At 42.5% G+C, this 15,412-nt stretch overlaps 1 protein-coding gene across 1 annotated transcript in view; it reads left to right on the top strand.

The window, feature by feature from the left end:
* LOC126305261 (phorbol ester/diacylglycerol-binding protein unc-13-like) overlaps positions 1-15,412 on the top strand; it is a 641,582-nt gene that overhangs the window by 602,984 nt on the left and 23,186 nt on the right. The window contains exon 8 of the mRNA XM_049992031.1: positions 12,915-12,947. Coding sequence (XP_049847988.1) covers positions 12,915-12,947 — 33 coding nt within the window. The remainder of the gene's footprint in view (positions 1-12,914; positions 12,948-15,412) is intronic.

The raw sequence follows: 15,412 nt of genomic DNA on the forward strand, positions 1-15,412 counted from the left end.
TCCGTGCTGTCTCACCGACAGTCCCTTCACTTCTCGTCAGTTAGCTACGCTCAACGGCTCCTCGAATTTTTCGCTCTCTGGACATTCTTCTCGGTGGGATAAATTTTCAGTGACACCCAGTGATTGATCTCCGTATCATGTACACACCTCCCAATGGGAGTAGAATTTTTATATCTAGTGTTGGCTTATTCGTGCCTCGAGAATTCGCGTCTTTCCCACGTATTCAGTGTGACGAGAGCTATGCTCACAGTTCCTAGAACATTGTTCCGATATTTTTCTGCATTTCTAAGTTGCTGCGAAAGCAGCCACACAACACATTTACGTAACGGCTATCCCTGCACGAGTCTTCGACAGTCTCAGGTTCGTGCAACGTCTAAGGGCCTACCGATGTGCGTGATTTATGTGCGTCCTCCTTACTATCCAGCAAACTTTTATTTAAACAGACAGACCTTTCCTCTAATTCTTTAGTTTTAGTCTCCGTCCTGTGTCTCTGCTACATCCCAGTGTCTGCAGGGATCCGTGGCAAGCTTCCTCCACGCTTCTCATTGGCCGCCAAGCTCTTGACAAGGTGTCCATTCTCAAGCGGGGAGAGGGCCTCCACCCACCTACCCCGTGCGTCGCAGGCACTCAATCTATCGGGTCTGACTTTCACTTGTCCTGGGCCATTGGCACTGTGAACCGGCGAAAGTGACCTCCCGCCGAGGTATCACAACTTGCAAAATGAGTACTCACAAGCGTTATAGCACTGCCTTTTCAAGAGCTTCCCAGTGCCATTAAACAGTATATCGTTTCAGTTTTAAAAAATCATAATTGTTTAAATATCTCAGTTAATACAAGAGTTGAATTCACTACCAAACATTGATTCAGATTCCCTCCCAACCCTAGTACCAATGTAGTGGAAAGGTCAGAGGTACTCGGGCTTGTTCCTCGTCTATGGTGTCATTGCAGCTACAGGCATGTGATGTGGGCGCCTCCACTGACATAGCAGTGTCCGTAAATACCGCGGGTCCGCACTACCCTGCAGCTCTCGCTACTCTCCGAAGCCTTCGATACCCGCCACTAGCAGCACAGTCATCGACTTCACCTCTATTTACTTTTTTCGATACGTCTCGTTCCCCGAACTGTTTTCACGTGTTTGCGATGGTTTTCGCTGCACTCTGTACTTAGCTTGTGGATAGCCGTTCACTTCGTACACCTTGCTGTCGTCAACCATAGAAATCGCCTATTTCCTGCTGTGGACTCTGTGCCGCCGTCAGTTCCAGGTGTCATGTGTGGTGCTCCACCTGCGTCTCTTCGGTCAATATGCTTTGCTGAAAACGTTTCGATATCTGGAACCTGTTACCAAAGAAAAGGGGTGTTACCTCTTACGCCAGTCACCCCCTCCATAGTTGTACGCCACTGCCGCGATGTCCTCTGCTAGCACTAGATATATTCCACTCTCATCTGCATATGTTTCTTAGCACTTCCTTGAATTTTATTACAGAATCAGTGTAGGAAGATGCTACCGTCATTCTGACCGCCTACGGCTATTCCTTCTTTCCCGAACTTGCCCTATCCTGCATAGTGTCCCATCGGTAAAATAATGCTCATCATGTCTATGTTACATAAAATTGAAGTTATCATTCCTCCTCTTGAACTGCGATCAGCTACAGTGACTACTTATGAGGTCTCGTGTTTGAAGACCACGGTACAGAGAAAGTGGGAAGAACCTCTGGTTTAATGTGGTTAAATGTGCAGAGGGAGCTAAACATTTATTAATTAGGAGTTTTAATTCACAAAATGAAAAATAATTCGGTACGAATGTAGTACAGTTTCGCGTAACATCTTCCGCAAACAGAGGTATGCAAGTAATTTGCGATTACGTGCTTTCCAGCTGGGTTAGTTTGTGAAAATGGTGCAACGTTTCTGTGTCGTTCCCATCATCTGCTGACAATTTCGACAAACTAATCCGATTCTGAATCTACAACTTTATATCAATTCATCTCGCCCAGGACGTCAAGAAGAGCCCATAAACGTAAATAGTCATTTTATTTCCCTTGAAAATCGCTTGTAGCAGTCGCGAAATCCTCAACATTATATGACCAGACGGTTCTCAGAATATAAACAGAAGCACCCAGTTGTTTTAACTCTCATACCCTTTTAGCAGTGTCCTACAGGAACTAGGCATTTGCGCTGTACATTTTACCCTGGTACTACTACTTCTCTGAAATTGATTTAAATGGCGATCACGCAAACAGAAGTACGTATAAATATCTTACTGGTGTGCACGTGGTCTTAACACAAGGACATAAATGAGTGTCTTGTACTCCATATTGTGCTAGCCAGCACCTCAAATAAAAAGTGATGTCTGGCAAAGTTGTGTAGGGCGTATCTCCCTTTGTGGCATGCTATGATACTATCACATTCAAGAGAGTACAATTAAATTCCTGACAGAAGGATTTGGAATTTAAAATCGTGGTTGACTAAAGTTTTCTCCAGATACTATCTTAACTCACCAACTACGACTCGTACATCGAACACTGAGCTCTGAATTCTGTCATTAACAGATACATTTGAAAATGTGTCAAACTGAGCTATATTGCACAACTATCATTTGATTGACGCATTGTTTCAACGAGGAAGCATTAAATGTCTGTATATTTGACGGGGGGAACTACCACAAAAATATGGTTCGCATTTAACGGGCGCGACAGGCCATTTGTAATAATTAGCTACGACTAGCCTTCGCGCTTGAATGTATGTCAGCCGGCGCACAGGCGAGACAGTCTGACACCGGGGTCGAAGTCCGGAACGAGATGGGACGACGCGAGACTATTTATAGCGTCCGCTATCGACCGTGGCGCCACTCTCTGCCGCCAGCGTCGCAACGCACCATCTCTCGGCCGGCGCAAGAAGCGCTTTCGCTTTCAGTTCACTCCGACAGGTGGCACGACAAGGAGCTGTTAAAGAGTTTCAAGCTCAGAGGTCTACCGAAGGCTTTAGAATTACGGCGCCGTTTTCGAAGTGCACAGTGATGGATGATTCAGCATTACCTTTGTTTTCAACATCTATGAAGACAGGCACGAAAGATTTAACGGAGGATTCCCGGTATAATGGGCACGATTCTTAACACACACCTTCCAATAAACAGGTACTGCAAAAAAGCACAACACAGCTCTCAGTCATGCCTGCTGTTCCTACAGATTCCTGAACGAATGCCCGCCTCCCTCCTACAAACGCTATCAATATTTACAACGTAATCGTCCATATAGGTTTTTACCTTGTACCATGGTAAACGTCTCAAATCCTTCTTGTCCTCAAACTTAACAAACCCGCCAGTGACACCTCCTACCGTTCCACCACCCTGACTCAGTATTCATAAAAGTCTTCAAGTCCATTGTATACCCACGCTTTCATAGACACCGAAACATTCCGATTTGTCTTTACCACTGTGTCTTACGCCCAACCTTTCTTCCAATGACCAACTCCTTTACGTTACACATCTCCTATCCCAACAAATTAACAACTGCAGTCCACCATTTTTTATATCCTTTGATATCGAGAAATCACATGATAACGTGAGGAATTCCAGTCTTCTCATCAAGTTACAGACCTGTGCAATTCTATGTAATTGTGTTCATCTTCTCAACGTATTTCTAAACAACGGCCCTTCCTATGTCACCTTCAACGACACTAATTCGCATATTTTCGTATTACAGACCCTGTGCCCCAAGGATTTGTCCTCTCTTCACTGCTCCACGTGCTAGAAGCAGCCAATATGAGTACGCCACTTTCTCAGGCGCAGCTCCCCCTGTATACCGCTGACACCAACGTTCCTAGCCCTCTACCTCGTCCACCAGAAATCCCAACAGTCCCTCCAGATCCATCCCAACCTAATTATTTTCTGGTGCAATTAGTGGCTCCTCACAATAGACTCGTCCAAAACCCATACAACAATTACAGAAAGAGCCATTCACAGCTTCCAACAACAAAACATTTACCTTTTCATTTACAACCGTCGTATCGAGTTAACTAATACAACAAATTACCACAGACTAATGCTTGTTAGCGAGCTAAAAGGAAATTCCCACCTATTAACTATTCAACAGAAAGCCTACTATACACTAAAACTACCAAGCGGCCAAATATAGGAATTTTACCATTCCACAGTCCACCACACCCATAAATGCGTCGTCCGACCCATCATCTACTATTTCCGCTAATCCAAGTTCTGTCAAGCACTACAGATTTTAGAGCACCATACATACCGCCCAACGTTTTGAATCTGCTTAACCTGCCCCCTATCACCTCATAAAATTCCTCATCCTTGTCTTCCATATTGAACAGCTACGTATATCAGAATTGGCCGCAAACGTGACGGAAATTATTGCCTAGCCCGTTCCCCGACTATGGTCCTAATACTCCAACATGTTCCCACAACACTACACACATACGCTCTCCACATCCTCTCCCAATGAATCTTTAATCACGGTCCGTTTCTCGACAGTGAAATCCTCCCATATATAGCGGTATCAAAAAGTAACTGGCTCAGGAAATATTTCACGTACCTTAAGGCAAGCAACCCAACTATGTAATCAGCTTCGGGTATGTATGAATTAAGCTCATGATAGTCTTTATTACGAGGCGTACTCTGAAAGTAAAATCCGATTAGGTGCGAAATGCAAACAACTGTGAAAATGCGATGGAACTTTGTACAGCTGTGTTGGCAAATGTCTTTATGTGCTTGTCGATCGCTTCACGCCGCTCTTTTCAGTTTGGAGAGCAAAGTGATCACGTAGAAACAACAGTGTCTCCCGCGGAGTATGTGCAACTGGTGAGAGACTTGGCCCGAAGCTATGCAGCCCACATAACATAATTGTCATGCATTTTTGTCTTCAAGTTAATGCTGCAAGGGCAATGAAGGAGGTCGCGCAGCCTTTTCGATGGGAAGTGTTTGATCACCCACAATACAGCCCTTAATTAGCTCCTTCCGTTATTCGTCTCTGCCCTCCTGAACCTCTGTCTACGAAGACAACATTTTGGCGCAAACAACGAAAGGCAGACCAGCGTAGAGAACTGGCGAAAAGCATAGGTGGCTGCTTCCTGTGAGGAGGGTACTGGGAATTTTGCACAACGCCACGACAAATGTATAAGTCGCAGCGGCGACTGTTCAGAGTGCTAGCTGCAATGTGTGGCAGAATTTTGCGATCAAAAAATTTTTGATTTTCACTGTGGTTTTCAGTTCGCAACCGATTGGACCTTACTTTCCAAACAGCTCTCGTAACTATGGGAGATTGCCTATCTGAATGTATCAAAATACCTTCGGTGCCATTTTTTATTTTGAGCACACTGCATGCATCTGTCCTAGCAAATCTAGCAGAACGCGCCTCTCCTTCCTCTTTATCCTTACCCCTGGCTGTCCCGCCACATCTTTCCCCTCTGAGTTGATGTTTAAAGAACCAACAAATCAGCCTTTTTCTTGTAAGCAACGTAACTCATGTTCGACTTTTAAAGCCAGTTTTACAGCACTTTAAAATTTTGAATATCGTTGCAGTGAAGACTGGTGAATTTTTCACTGCTGAAAACCCCTGCCCTCCATGGTGATTACATTGTTCCCTGACGAAAAGTTGTGGATCTTGAGAACAGGTGCTTTATGTGATCTTTCAGCATTTGACTCTGGTCCTACACCATGCTAGACTGTAACGACCCAGTCCACGATCCCATGAAGTGGAGATGTGTGGGTCTCCAGAACAGGTGTTTCCCATTACTTTTCACCGGGTCCCAGTTGATTCTGGTCCTATGCCATGCTAGAGTGTTGCAACCCACTTTACGATCCCATGAAGTGGATACATGGGGATCTCCAGAACAGGTGTTTCCCGTTACCTTTCACCGGGTCCCAGTTGATTCTGGCCCTACGCCATGCTAGAGTGTTGCAACCCACCCCACGATCCCATGAAGTGGATACATGTGGTCTCCAGCACAGGTGTTTCCCATTACTTTTCACCGGGTCCCAGTTGATTCTGGTCCTATGCCATGCTAGAGTTTTGCAACCCACTCCACGATCCCATGAAGGGGAGATCTGTGGGTCTCCAGAACAGGTGTTTCCCGTTACTTTTCATCGGGTCCCAATTTATTCTGCTCCTACGCCATGCTAGAGTGTTGCCACCCACTCCACGATCCCATGAAGGGAGATGTGTGGGTCTGCAGAACAGGTGTTTCCCGTTGCCTGTCACTGGGTTCCAGTTGATTCTGGTCCTATGCCATACTAGAGTGTTGCAACCCACACCACGATCCCATGAAGTGGATACATGTGAATCTTAAGAACAGGTGTTTCCCGTTACCTTCCACCGGGTCCCAGTTGATTCTGGTCCTACGCCATGCTAGAGTGGTGCAACCCACTTTATGATCCCATGAAGTGGATACGTGGGGATCTCCAGAACAGGTGTTTCCCGTTATCTTTCACCGGGTCTCAGTTGATTCTGGTCCTACGTCATGCTAGAGTGTTGCAACCCACTCCACGATCCCATGAAGTGGATACGTGTGGGTCTCCAGAACATGTGTTTCCCGTTACCTTGCACCGGGTCCCAGTTGATTCTGGTCCTACGCCATGCTAGGGTGTTGCAACCCACTCCACGATCCCATGAAGTGGATACTTGTGGGTCTCCAGAACAGGTGTTTCCCATTACCTTTCACCGAGCCCCAGGTGACTCTGGTCCTACACCATGGTAATCTGTTGTTTGTCTTTTGGTCTCAGGGATTAATGACTCATGGCAACTTGAGCTTTCAACACAGCTTCCTGTATTCAGACCTCGACAGTCCATATTGACACTGTTCCTATAACCTCACACCATTATTCATGTGGAACAATGGTTATTTTTCCGTGGTGATAATACTGATAATGAAAGTAGCCCAAGGGTGAAATCATCACTCATGCACAGAGTCGAGGTGTCAGTTGTAAAACAATTTCCATTTCCTACAGTGTCTTAATGAAACTATGTCGTTATCATGGAGTTTGGACAGGTTCTGGTTTCTTAGGTTCTGTTTTCTAGATGGCATTTTTCTCTCTTTGAATATCTCACCAGACTCACTCTAAAGAAATTACACAATTAAGAGTACATTTGTATAGTATTAGTTGCTTCCGAGTGGCAAAGCTTTCTTATTTATATTATCACTGAGGTCTGCTTTTAACTCATATTTCGACGATAATTCTCGCCACAGAACGGATAGTTTGCAAGATAGAATGAGGGTGGGCTCAGCGAGCACAGTGATAGACGTAAGTGGAACGTAGTTTCATTGCCACATGATGATAGGTGAAACTTCCGCCGTTTTTGATGACCTGGATGTGTCAAAAGCAAGAAAAGCTCCGCGTTCTGCGTCCAACGGTCGAATGCGGACGACCGGTAGCCGTGCCATCTCTGCCAGTGGGGAATGGGGGCGCAGGTGGAAAACGCGGCCGTTGTCGGCCTTCTTGACCTTGGAGCCGCTGTCAAGGAGAACACGCCAAATACCATCACCCTATTTCCGAGAACTTTCGCTCACAGGAAGAGTGATCAAAATAAGCGAACACGGAGATACTCCATCGCTTCTGAGAAAACAATGGTCGAAGTTTCCCACGTAATTGAGATGCGTTTCAGCCGGCAGGAAGCTCAGCCGAGGTGGTGGTACAGCGGATAGCCCTTCATGAGTTCATACTTTTGCAACCAGTGGTCGAAACGGTATTACTGTTTTTATTTTATTTATCTACTCGTGTCGGTAGAAGCTTTGCGTTGTTATACGATGTTATGAGATACAGTGGCGTTATATTGACTGTAAAATAACAACACATTCAATATATAATATACGTGTGTATGGTATTCCAGAGGTTTAAATTTTAATGTTCTTAAATCTCGGTGTTATATCAGTACTTATATTTTACTCTTATGTTCATTCTTCTGACAGATTTGCTACTTCCCTTTGTATGATTGCTATTAGTAACGTTCGAAACATAGAAATTCTGTACACCGTGAGCTTCGCACAAAGGCAGTTTTGCCACGGCCACATTTATTCGTATGAATCTCACTCGGAAATGAAACTTCGTTAACACTGCTTAAGATTTATTGCTTTGGCATTAATTTCGCGGAAGCACATGCATAAAGGTTTTCCAAAAACTGACACTTGCCGTTGGTTATGTATCTGTGCACAGATTTTTACTGCATCGTGTCTTCTTGTTATATCCCTTGGCCGTGTTATGCATTTCCGCAGTTTTCGGAGGAAGAGTTTTGTTTGCCGGTAGGAATATACGTCACTATCTTCACAGACGAGGGCTAGTAGAAATCCTTGAGTAACAGAAGAAATATTGAATTTAATTGATGAAAGGAGAAAATATAAAAATTCACTAAATGAAGCAGGCGAAAAGGAATACAAACGTCTCAAAAATAAGATCGACAAGAAGTGCAAAATGGCTAAGCGGGGATGGCTAGAGGATAAATGTAATGATGTAGAGGCTTATCTCAATAGGAGTCAGATAGATACTGCCTACAGGAAAATTAAAGAGACGTTTGAAGAAAAGAGAACCACTTGTATGAATATCAAGAGCACAGATGGAAACCCACTTCTAAGCAAAGAAGGGAAAGCAGAAAGGTGGGAGAACTATATAGAGGGTCTATACAAGGGCGATGTACTTGAGGACAATATTATGGAAATGGAAGAGGATGTAGATGAAGATGAAATGGGAGATATTATACTGCGTGAAGAGTTTGACAGAGCATTGAATGGTCCCAGGAGTAGACAACATTCCATTAGAACTACTGACGGCTTTGGGAGAGCCAGTCCTGACAAGACTATACCATCTGGTGAGCAAGCTGTATAAGACAGGCGAAATACCCTCAGACTTCAAGAAGAATATAATAATCCCAATCCCAAAGAAAGCAGGAGTTGACAGATGTGAAAATTACCGAACTATCAGTTTAATAAGTCACAGCTGCAAAATACTAACGCGAATTCTTTACAGACGAATGGAAAAACTAGTTGAAGCCGACCTTGGGGAAGATCAGTTTGGATTCCGTAGAAATGTTGGAACACATGAGGCAATACTGACCCTTCGACTTATCTCAGAAGCTAGATTAAGGAAAGGCAAACCTACGTTTCTAGCATTTGTGGACTTAGAGAAAGCTTTTGACAATGTTGACAGGAATACTCTCTTTCAAATTATGAAGGTGGCAGGGGTAAAATATAGGGAGCGAAAGGCTATTTACAATTTGTATCGAAACCAAATGGCAGTTATAAGAGTTGAGGGGCATGAAAGGGAAGCAGTGGTTGGGAAGGGAGTAAGACAGGGTTGCAGCCTCTTCCCGATGTTATTCAATCTGTAAATTGAGCAAGCAGTAAAGGGAACATAAGAAAAATTCGAGTAGGTATTAAAATTCATGGAGAAGAAATAAAAACTTTGAGGTTCGCCGATGACATTGTAATTCTGTCAGAGACAGCAAAGGACTTGGAAGAGCAGTTAAACGGAATGGATGGTGTCTTGAAAGGATGATATAAGATGAACATTAACAAAAGCAAAACGAGGATAATGGAATGTTGTCGAATTAAGTCGGGTGATGTTGAGGCGATTAGATTAGGAAATAAGACACTTAAAGTAGTAAAGGAGTTTTGCTATTTGGGGAGCAAAATAGCTGATGATGGTCGAAGTAGAGAGGATATAAAATGTAGACTGGCAATGGCAAGGAAAGAGTTGCTGAAGAAGAGAAATTTGTTAACATCGAGTATAGATTTAATTGTCAGGAAGTCTTTTCTGAAAGTATTTGTATGGAGTGTAGCCATGTGTGGAAGTGAAACATGGACGATAAATAGTTTGGACAAAAAGAGAATACAAGCTTTCGAAATGTGGTGCTACAGAAGAATGCTGAAGATTAGATGGGTAGATCACATAACTAATGAGGAAGTGTTGAATAGGATTGGGGAAAAGAGGAGTTTGTGACACAACTTGACTAGAAGAAGGGATTGGTTGGTAGGACATGTTCTGAGGCATCAAGGGATCACCAATTTAGTATTGGAGGGCAGCGTGGAGGATAAAAATCGTAGAGGGAGACCAAGAGATGAATACACTAAGCAGATTCAGAAGGATGTAGGTTGCAGTAGGTACTGGGAGATGAAGAAGCTTGCACAGGATAGAGTAGCATGGAGAGCTGCATCAAACCAGTCTCAGGACCACAACAACAACAACAACAACTTCACTGAGTGGCGTACACCTCCAAGGAATAACTGTCAAGGGGCAGGTTGGTATTCTATCTTCATTCAGGAGTAACGAAGGATCACTCTGATAGGTAAAGGAAAAACAGTAATGTACATTCGAACATGGGGTGTAGAAGTGTTAGTACGTGATGTCAGCCACTGCGCCACCGCTTCAGTTGAACTTATTACACGCTAAAAGGCCCATAAAGTACCTCGAAAACATTGATCATCGTTTTCTCAGAAATGGTCGATTACCTGCGGATGAGCCACGATACGTGTGCACTTATTTTGACCCCTCTTCCACTCAGCAAAATTCCTGGGGAATATGGTAATGGCACTTGTCGTGTTCTCTTCGTGTCTGCACCCCAGTTCATTCCTTCAACCAGGGAAAGAACCTTGCCAGAACCAGGATCGAACCAGGATCCTCGGAACAGCAACCAGACGCAATTAATGCTAAGCTTCGCAGGCGGACACCTAGGTACGGAGTTGACTTAAATTACATGTTTCTTCTAATGTTGAATTTTGTGACGAAGTAGAATCTCTGACTGTTACGTTCTTGTTAAAGGACTTCACTGTCACCTTTGACTGTAAAATTGTTATTCATAACATTCAGTATTGCAGTCTCGGCCGTGCGGCAATTATCAAGTGGAGAGCTGTGAAAATTCTGCTTCAGGACTTGTTATAACTTTAAAAGATAGCTTACAGCTACATACTTTTAAGTTGTTGGCGTGTAGCCGACTGAAGTATAATGTTCGCACTACTCCTCTTGATAATAGCCACACAGACAAAATTACAATAGTTGATTTTATGAACAAATTTTTTTGTAATCAAAGGCGCCCGCGATATCCTTAACAGAATTTATGTGCCTGTGGACGCTCCCGAAGGGACGTTAATCAGTCTGACTCTTTATCTGATAACGAAAATGATGTCGATCCGTTGAATTAGTTATTCTATCTTTTGTACATGTTGAATTCTTAGCACCCATTTCCTATTTACAGATACACTAAAACTAACAATGTTTAGTTAGAGCTGTTGTTACAGTTGTATTATATTATAATTAAAAAAAGAAACAAAATTTTGAAATTGTAGAATACCACAGACATACATAACTGACAGTTATATTTACTCACAAATATATTTTTTAGAAAATAATTAATATATTAATGATTGTAACAAATAGGAATCACTTCATTCTTTTTGTTTCACACAAGAAATTCCTATGAGAACGTAGTTTTTCGCGGCGATGTTCTTGGATAAACGTTATACTGATTTCTTGCCACGTCAGATTTGTATGTAAACTCAAACTTCCGACGATTTCTTCTTTCGTTATTGTTATAAATTATCTGTGTATATCGTAGTTCTTCATTTAGTTGGACGAATTTTGTCATGGCAACGTCGCGGAGTCACTGAATTTCCATATGCTACCAGAGATTAGGTCGATGGCTGTGCGTTATATCGATGCAGATTCCGTTAGATTGTGAATAGACAGTTTATATCCTTACCGCCTTACGACACCAAGTATCCGATGCTGCGCTAAGGGTATAAATAACGTCCCGGTTAAAGCTGTTTTTTCCGTTGTGATCTGAACGGCTTCTTTGCTGACGAAATCACAGTAGGTAGATGCATAGGATAAGATTTTCTTTTCATGGATAATAATAAGAGGTTTGTCTGTAAGGCACATTTGTCGGAAACGCGATATATAATGTGGCGCTGGTGCTCTGTGTAGGGTTCTGAAACCATCCGTATTGACAAATCAATATAACTACGACCGCAACCGAGAAAAATTTTATAAATTCCAGGAACATTGACACTAAGACTACAGTTTCCTGGGCACAACATCTATTCATTTTTCTTGTATGTTTGGGAAGTGGATTGAATAGCGTGTCTGCCATAACTGTGCCCTTTTTTTTATGAAGACTGGAATGAGTGCCACAGACTGATAATCTTGTAATGATTATCTCCGTGTTTTCGTTGCTTGGGGATGGCTAACTTAACATCTCGCGAATCACTTTTTCAAATGCCTGCTCTCGGAATTCAGTAAGTCCGTGTCAGGAACAGTTTTAGCTCTTCGTATCAGTGTGTTTAAAACAGTTTTCTTTCGTACTGGGTACTGAAACCTTTGACAACTGAGATGTGGTCAGTATTTACTGGCTTGCAGTAAGCAATGTCCGTGCCACCCATCTAATTTTCTTTCAAAAAACTGCTCAAAAATGATAATCTTCCTTCTCTCCCCATCACAGCCGTGAAATTTTTACAAATTTGCATTCTATTCATATGATTAGTTAACAAGTAATGGGCTTCGATCCCATGCGGTCAAATCACAAAAATGTCGTAATCATAGCGAAAGAAGCGAGGTGGGAGATGAGAAGCTGAATACAATGCGAGATCTACGAAACGCTACATAAAGGAATGAGACAATGGTACAATGGAGAACCCGTGACTATTTCGTCACTCATTTCACAAAATCAACCTACAAATCTGACACAGCAAGAAATCCGCGAACATTTATATAAGAGAATAATGTTGAAAACAGGCTGGTTCCTCATTATGACGGAGCCAGTGTATTCATGAGACATTTTAGTTGTTTAAAAAATTCTGTGTGACGTCATATATTGTCTTGTTTGGCTGAGCACTTGTGTGTGTGCACGTTGAGACTGTATTGTGTGGGCATGTCTTAGTGGTTGTCCTGTGTTTCTTTGCATTTCACGCATCCCGAATAGACATAAGAAAGGCTCCTGGGACACAGACGATAGGTAAGACAGTGTAGGAAGCTGATACTCTTTTACTGAACTTACCGTTAACGCTCACAAACACACGAACGCACACACAGCGAATTCTCCAATGTTGTGTACGGCAGTCTGCTTGGGAGTACACAGATCTGCTCACTGGATGGAAGGAGACATCTACATTTTCACAGCTACACATAGCGCTTTTATTGATTCTTGTGAAAGTACTGCGTTAACAACTTTTGTTTAACAAATTTGTGAGCTTGTACTACTGGATTTCCCGCACACAATATACACATGTCGAAACAGCTCTGCTGTCTTTGTGCACCGTTTATTATTAGACAAATAGTTGCTGTGTTCATGCACTATTTGCTACTAGACAAATAGTTTTCTTTTTTTATCAAGACTGGAAATTTACTGGTATAGTGTATGGTAGTTTGTCGAGCTTCGAATGCTTAATATGCTTCTCCTTTCCGTTTGTCGCTGATACCATTCCATTTTTATGCTTGCAAGCTGCTAGCCGTACTCACACAACGATTTGTTGCACTTAAAAGTTAGCTTTTCATCATAAGCCACACATCTGTAACTACTGGCACATTTGAGCATAATATTTGTAGTAGAAGCGTTATCTGATTTCTTTTCGATGCATTCAAGCTTTATCAAGCTCTAAAGGCTTTCTTCATGACGCTATAATATCAAACTTTTATCTTGTTTTGTTTTTATCTAATTTTCTTATCAGTAGCTCTTTCATGAAACTTCTATTTATCTTAGCACATATGTACATTTACTTTGTATTCATGACTTCTTCTCTTTGGTCAATGAAATTGAACGTTTTTGTTGATTACTTGATAGTTCAATAAAAAGCAGAAGTTTCTGTAACGTCCTGTTATTGTCAATTTACCCTACAGATCTATACTTAGCAGTAAAAGTCCAAAACGCAAGGCTACAAGGACTACAAATGAATATTTTGGAAGAAAAGAGGTGTAAACTAGTAGAAATTTCAAACACACTCCTTGGTGCTACTGTAAACAACAGAAAGCTGAGAGTCGATGCTGCACTACCAGAAGTGTTTATACGAACTAAGAAATAAAATAAAATAAAATAAACAGTTGTGCTTGAACTGAGCAGCGATGCAAAAGTAAAGGTTGGCCATGAATTGTCTTTATAGCATTAAACATAACTTTAAAACTATAGTAGATAACAACAACTGATCTTCAACTTGTAATAAAACAACTCACGCAGTTTTGTTTTCTTATTATACGCGTCAATTTGTGCACTTCTAGCTGTATGGACAACATGGAGTCTGGATTCAGGTTCTCTCCATGTACGCTCCAGAAACTCCATGGAAACGTGTTCAAGCGTATTGCGGATGCATGTTGTTGAAGTCCTGGAGGTTCTTCTCTTTGATTCAGTACAGTTGATCATTTACTAAACCACATAGTGGTACGATGTCCGGTGATAGGGGTCGCCACCGAATCGGACCATCTCGTCCAATCCACTCATCCGGAAACATTTCATCCAGGAATTGACGAACATATAGTGACCATTGGGGGGTGACCGGTTTCCGGGAATAGGACGTCAGGTTAGAGATGTTCGAATTGTTGTAAAAAAGCCTTGTATGAGTCTAGACAAACATCACTGTTGACGGCTGACTCGCTGATAAAGAATGGATCAAAGATGCAATGGTGCAACAATTCGAACGACACACAGATCTTCACACACTCTCTGACCGTGTCATGTGTACCTTGAGGATATTCCGATCCCCATGTACGGTTCCGTTTTCTAGGTGCACGAGTCGTTCGCTGAATCGAAGAAACTTTTTTTTTCAAAAACTATTTGTTTGTTTCAGTCTTGGCTAGTATATCCAGTGCAAACTGTTCGCGCTGAAGTATGTCCGTCGGCTTTAGTGCCAGAAAAAACTGCACCTTGTAGCAATAACATCGAACATGTTATGCAAGATTTTATGGTCTGTTGATGGTGGCATTCCCAACTCTGTGTCCGACGTACGCAATGATTTTGCCGAACTCCTTGCAAACGCCTCCCGTATCTTCGCCACGTTGGCGACTGAAGAATATTGGCGACCCTCCCCTTGTTTATGGACAACACTACCTGCCGTCATAAATGAAGAATTCCGGGCACGAATAGACGATCGGGACGTTGCTTTCCTTCCACACAGTGTGCGAAAGGTTAGTTGCATTTTGGTATCGGACTTTGTCTCTATAAACCGAACCACGCACTGGACATTCTACTAAGGAGTCCACATTTTTCGTCATATCCGCGGCACATGGAAACAAAAAGAAAATTCATGAACTATCTTGCATCATGTTGAAGATCAGTTGCTATTAACAAGCGTAGTGTAATGTTTAAAGACACCCTGTAAACAGAAACATCGAATTTCATTTACTTGCTTCGTATTCACATAGAACAGAGTAGCTTGGCACTGGTGCCTCTGAGGTTGAACACGGTAGTCCTGTCCTGGTTGCCCACTTAAA

The sequence above is a fragment of the Schistocerca gregaria genome, unplaced genomic scaffold (assembly GCF_023897955.1).
Source record: "Schistocerca gregaria isolate iqSchGreg1 unplaced genomic scaffold, iqSchGreg1.2 ptg000304l, whole genome shotgun sequence".
In the NCBI taxonomy this organism is placed as follows: domain Eukaryota; kingdom Metazoa; phylum Arthropoda; class Insecta; order Orthoptera; family Acrididae; genus Schistocerca; species Schistocerca gregaria.